At 57.4% G+C, this 6,295-nt stretch overlaps 1 protein-coding gene across 4 annotated transcripts in view; it reads left to right on the top strand.

Moving 5' to 3' along the window:
• CRTAC1 (cartilage acidic protein 1) overlaps positions 1-6,295 on the top strand; it is a 183,026-nt gene that overhangs the window by 140,170 nt on the left and 36,561 nt on the right. For all 4 annotated transcript variants that reach the window (XM_006157350.3, XM_006157352.3, XM_006157349.3 and 1 more), the window contains exon 5: positions 1,700-1,856. In XM_006157350.3, coding sequence (XP_006157412.1) covers positions 1,700-1,856 — 157 coding nt within the window. The remainder of the gene's footprint in view (positions 1-1,699; positions 1,857-6,295) is intronic.

The following is a 6,295-nucleotide window of genomic DNA, read 5'->3' as shown; positions in this document are numbered from 1 at the left end:
GCCACCCCCCCTGGGGGGTGATTTCTCGCTTTCTGTCTGTATGTCTCTCTCTGTCTGGCGAGCGCACGCGCCCTATAGCAAAAAAACCTCTCAAAAAAAAAAACAGATTCCGATTCAGCGAGTCTGGGGTGGAGCCCGAGACTCTGGTTTACCTCTGACATGCTCCAGGCATCACCCAGGTGGCCCAGAGACAACTTTAAGTGACGAGATTTGTAAAGCAAAGTCCGCAGAGAGCAGAATAGGACTTGGATAATCACAGAGAAAGGGCCGTCGGAGTCTGTAGACAAGAGCTTCGCAACCGTCTGGACTCCGTCCCTTGACACTCCCCGCTCCCGTTACGTCCCAGCAACACTGAACTAGCTGCCCGGATCTTCCTACCCGCATTGCGCCGCTTCTCACCTGCCTGGAAGGTTCTTCTCCACTTCTCCTGGCTGAGACTGCTCGGAGGAAATCGCCTTCCAAACTTCCTGTGGTGTGGTCTGAGCACCAGGAGCTCCTGCCCAGACTCCGCCCTGGACCGTGTATGACCCGGGGTGCTCTGACAGACGCCCTCCTTAGCCTCGGCCGCCGGGCAGACGCTTAGCCTCCACCAGGAAATGCTCCCCCAGAAGGTGTGAAGTCCGTGGCTGTCAGGAGGGGCGAGGGCTCTGCTCGGGGTGCCGTTGGATAAGAGGCAGGCGCAGGCACAGAGGGCCGAGGGGCGAGGGAGCACAGCATGGCTGTGCGCTGCTGTCCCCTTTCTCTCGCGCCAACGGCTTCCCTTCCAAACTAGACACCAGACAGGGACTTGTCTTAGGTACCTTCACAGGGGAGCGTCTTGCACGTGGTGAAAGCTCAAGGAATACCTACCGTCTGATTAATCGGAGGGAAGGGATGAAAGGGCGAGAGGAGAGCTAGAAACCCAACTTAGAAACTGTGCATCCCTCGGGAAGAAGGAGGCATGCATTGAAGAAACAACGGCATTATTACACTGGGCAGAAAGGAACCTTTCATCCCCAGTGTTTTGGACTAGAGAAGAGAATGACGACAGCAAAGAGAAGCTGGTGCCCGGGGCGTCTGGATGCAAAGGGGGAAATTTTTTCAGAGACAGTGTTATAAAGGCAGAGCAATGTTTTATATCTTTCTGGTAATGCAGGGCCTGCAAGGGAATGGGAGAGCGAAGGACCCCTGCAAACGTGTGTCTCTCGTGCTCCCGGGACAGAGGGAGGCAGGAGCGCGGGTGTGAAGGGGAGCAGGAGATGGCTCAGGAATTTGCTTGTCATCTTGCCGGAGTGAGCTTGAATGGGAGAGGGAGAGACTGAGAATAATGGGAATTGGTAGATCAATCAATCAGCAAATATTTATTGAGCAGCTACCCTGGCTGGCAGCTGGAGAGAGCTCAGCTGGAGGCAGGCACATTAGAAAATTGTCTATAAAAAGGTGGTTGTGGGGGAGAGGGAGGGACGTGTTCTTCTGGAACAGGATAGAAGGAGAAGCGGGCTGCTTTGTTGTACAACTCCCGGGGGGCGCCGTTCACTCGTAGCCTCTGTGAGAGCCCCTCCGGAGTTGTGCCGCGCAGCCTGCAAGGCCGTTCGCCGCAGACCTGGAGGGAGGACCCAACCCCCAGAAAGAGCCACAGCCCCGTGGCAGCGGGTGGGGGAGTGGGGAAGGGCTGGCCGAGGCATGAAGGCCCGCTCAGCCGCCTCTTCCTTCTCCTCAGGGCTCGGGACGCTACTCCATCTACATCGCCAATTACGCCTATGGGAACGTGGGCCCGGATGCCCTCATAGAGATGGACCCCGAGGCCAGTGACCTCTCCCGGGGCATTCTGGCTCTCCGGGATGTGGCCGCCGAGGCTGGGGTCAGCAAATACACAGGTATGCAGAGCGACACGGGAGGGCAGGGGCCGGGGCTGGGGCTGGGCCTAAGCCATCAAGACCTCAAGGAGCAGGTGGGCTGTGTCCCTGGGGAGGGGATGGCAAGGCTGTATTCCATCCTGCCACCGCAGAAGGTGCCTCAACGCTGGCTCTTGAGGGTTGGTGGCCCCTGGGAGCTTCAGGAGGCCCAGCAGGGGGCGTCGGGCAGAGGGGCTGGCCCGAAAGAGGCCTGAGGACACCATGCCACCCTCCTCTCCTGGACCCTCCTATCCCATCCCTGCATAACCCCAATGACGGGTGAGCTGGTTCTGGAGGAGAAAACTGACAAATCACAACAGCGGAGATTTAAAGCATTCTTTATTGCCAAACAGCAGATGAAATTATTTACTTCCACGTAAGCGGCCAGGAATTGAGTGCTAAATCCCTAAGCTTCAGCTGGGTCCCGTCTCGGATAACTGAGCTCAAAGAATTGTGTTCTTGTTCCAAAAGCTCTCCAGCACTTTTTTTTTGGAAGGCGTGCTCCCCCCTCATCTTTCTGGATGGGGGACCTATTGTCACAGTCTCTGACAGGGAGATCTTTCTAGGGAAGGCTGTTTTTCTAATTGCAGCACGGCTGCTGACTAAACTCTGAGAAGCTGCCAACAGCCCGCAGTTCCTGTCTGGGATGCCAAAGCAGGAAGCAGAGCTGTGCACGGCGACTTCACACTGACCGTCAGCCCCTCTCACACCCACCCGCGTTTCGGACGGGGGGATTCTCCCGGCGGTTGGCCTCCCCACTATATTCAACCCAAGTTTGCAGCAGAGGCTTCCCCAGGAGTGCAGCCCAGAGCCTGGGGCCGGAAGGCTACTCGCAGGGTCCATTGGGCCACCCTCTGCCTCCAGACCCCCAGGTGGTGGCATAGCCTCCAAGCCCTCCCCGGAAAGGTCCATCCCTGCCTCTCCTGAGTTTGCAGTGCCTCTCTGTAGCCACTTCCCATCTCAGTGGAATGGGGAGATTAATGTTGACCTGTCTGACAAAGTTTGTGGGAACAAACGACGAGACAGTAAAATAGTTTGCACAGCTCAAGCCCCATCAAAGCGCCGAGAGCTCCGTGCGTGAACGTACGCGGAAAGGCTGAGTGTCGGTAATAAACTATGTTTCCCTGGGAAGAAGAATAAACATGCAGGCGATCCGGCCGAGATGTGTACAGTCAATTTTTCTGAATAGTTCGCAGTTCTGTGTACTGGGCTGGCTTGGCAATTAAGTGCCTTGATCTTGCAGGAGAAGGGGGTGGGCTGGGATGAAGCACTTGAACATGATGAGCTGGAAGGGAGGCAAGGACTGGGAGAGCGGGCTGGGCGCCGAAGAAAAGAATCAGAAGGTTGCGGCTGGGTTTGAGCATGAAGGGGGCATTGTTCGCGCTGGCTGGGCTGGCGCGGAACCGAGGGGAGGGAAGGAGGGGACCGAGGGGACAGCTGAGGAGCAGCGATGGGGGTTGGAGCCCCAGCCAACTGTGCCGGGAGGTACTGGAAGGACAGAGCTGCTCAAGGAGGGCTCTGCAGCTTCTGTGGAGGCATGGAGGGAGGCTGGGGCAGCTGGCGTGCCCAGAGGACACGTTAGCGCTGCTTTGCAGACTTCCAAAAGCCATTTGGCTGGCAAGAACCTATTTGGCCCACCAAGTTACTACTCAGTCTGCCCGCCTTCCCCAGCCCACCCTTTCCTTGCCCGCCAAGCCCCCCAACGCTACCCTGCAGCCCCCTTTGTCACTTGACTAATGACACATGGACATCTGGCTGGAAAACTGGCCCAGAGTGCCCCCCCCGAGCCCCAGAAATGGACCCCAAATGTACGGGCCGCCATGCTGAGCCCGGCCTGCTGGCCAAGGCTCTGGGCACGTGGCCAGCACTCAGCTCCAGGCCTGTGCCAGGGGCCTCGGGGAGCCGGGGAGCTGGGCGGGAGCAGGCAGGGATGAGCGAGGCTCCGAGCAGCCTGAGGAGAAGCCAGCCACAGCCAGATGTGCAATCCGGGAGCTGAGGTCCCCGGAGCCAAGCCACACACACCCATCTGCTAGACAGCACGTGGCCCGAGAGAGCCTGCCCGCTCACACAGAGCAAACCCAGGCCCAGAGAGCAGCCGCAACTCACCCAAGGTCACACGGGAGGTTTGTCGAGAGCTAGCACTTAGAGCCCCCTCTCCTAAACTGCCACCACGGCTGACCTTTCTGTTGACCTCCAGCAGGCCAGGCCGGGAGGGGCTGTTGGGGGAAAGCCCTGGCGCAGCCTGGGAGTGCTGCTCAGGGACTGAAGCCCCCCGGGACTGACCCTCAGGACTCTGCCTGCAGCCCAGGTAGTGGTAGCTGAAGCAGCTGCCTGGCAGGGCACCTGGCAGCAGGCCAGGCAATGGCACTGCCTGTAGGAGGCCGTCCGGCTCTGCAGGAGGGGGCGGGGAGGCCGCCTCCCAGACCCTGTCAATTCCATGGCCACCGCCGCTGCGCTGGGTCACAGTGCCATCTAGCGGCCACCCTGCCAGCTCTCAAGGGACCGAGGGACCAAGGCTGCCAGGTGCAGATCCTACCCCCACCACGCCCTAGGGGGCAGATTACTAAGCCCTCTCAGCCTCAGCATTCGCCTCTTCAAAGTGGGGGTGTCTGAGAAGGAAAGGGCTAAACGAGGGACAGTGCCCACCCTGCTGCCCAGAGGCTCTGCCAGTGAGGCAGGACCCTCTGCCGGGCACCTGGGGTGCAGGGGGTTCCATGGCAGGCCGGGACACACCAGGGAGCAGGCCAGCCCCTGACCTGGGCGCATGCTCTGTGTGTCCCTCCATCCCTGCCTGGCGTGGGCATCTTACCCCACTCCTCCGGAACCAGCTTTCTCCCTCCTTCCCACTTGAGCCTCCCTCCCTGGGCCCCACCCAGGAACTCTGCATTCGGGCCTCCCTTGAAGGGAGCATCTGTCATGACTGCAAGGTGGTGATTAAAGAAGCCTTAAAAGAAATTTGGAAAGAAAATGAAGGTGGATTTATGATGTCGGGCGGGGAGTTTTGCTGTTGGCTGAGAGCAGTGTGGAGCAAAGCAGAGGGCAGATCTGATTTATAGAAAGTCATTATTGGAGGAGACGGAGATGCCTAAAGCCCAGCTGAGGCCTCCTGGCGGGTCTCCACCAGAGGCATGCCCGGGAAGCAAAGGGTGGGAGCCAAGGAGCCTCCCGGTTCCGGGCGGGTGCTGGTCTTCTAGCAGGAGCACAGCCAGAGCCGGAAGCAGGGACCAGCCAGGGCCTGGGACCCCTGGGAGTGCAGCATAGGCCCGCCAGGGGGACCCCAAAGCCCAGGATAACAGGATGGCTTCCCTGGGCGTCGGATGCACTTGATGATTGTCAGGAAGGGACATCGCTTTTCTTTTTAAAACAAACACAGATATACCATTGAATAGAAATGTGATTCTTGTATGCATTTTTCTCAGCTAATACACGAGATTTTTTTTTTAAGAGAGATTTTTGCTATAGGGCATGTGTGCTTGCCAAGAGGCAGAGAGAGACAGGGAGACAGAAAGCGAGAAATCACCCCCCAGGGGGGATGGCTACACCATAATCCCTTCTCCATTCTCCCCTCGAGATTTTGAGCATGCACACACACGTGCTCAGCGTGAGTTTCAAGTCACCAGGTCTGGGACTCAAACTGCAATCAGCCATGTGGGAGTCCAGCGATGTAACCATTATGCCATCTGCTGGTCTCAGCACATGAGATTTTTTTTTTTTTATGTCTGGCTGTGTTGGGCTACACCCCCAGGCTCGCCAGCACAAATGCCTTCCCTGTTGAAAGGGGGTTTTAGAAGACATTTGAGAAGCAGCCTTGGAGATGCACGTGGGCTTGGATTGTGACCGCACCTCCTGGTGGCTTTCCGTTGACCTCTCTTAGCCTCAGTTTCCTCACCTGAAAGTGGTGGTGATGGAGGTGTCAGTCAAAGGGGCCGAGAGACTATTGCACCACGATGATAGTCAATGGTGCTGCCGTCTTCAAACGACTCGGGGAGAGATTCGTAGTGTTCTCACCACAGAAACAGGTACGGGAGTTCATGCATGCCACTTACCTCGATTTAGCCCTTTTACAACGTATGCATATTTCAAAACACTACGTTATACATGATAAATATCATTTTATGCGTGTGTGCCACGGGGTGTATGCGCTCACCCGAGACAGAGAGAGAGAGACCACCCCAGGAGGGACGGCCCTACCACAATCCCTTCTCCATTCTCCTGCCTCATTCAGGCATCCACGCACATGCACCTGGCGTGGTTTACAAGCTTCCGGGTCCAAGATGTGAACTGTGCAGTCCGCCATGTGATCCTGATCTACTCTCTACTCCAGCCCCCTTAACCACCGCACCACCCAGCTGGCCCTCTAATTTTTTTTTTTTTTTTTTTTTTTTTTGGAGAGTTCTTTCTTTACACGGCGGTGCGTCCGC

This window comes from Tupaia chinensis, unplaced genomic scaffold (genome assembly GCF_000334495.1).
Source record: "Tupaia chinensis unplaced genomic scaffold, TupChi_1.0 Scaffold000539_1, whole genome shotgun sequence".
Classification (NCBI taxonomy): domain Eukaryota; kingdom Metazoa; phylum Chordata; class Mammalia; order Scandentia; family Tupaiidae; genus Tupaia; species Tupaia belangeri.
This window is presented reverse-complemented; position numbering and strand designations above follow the sequence as displayed.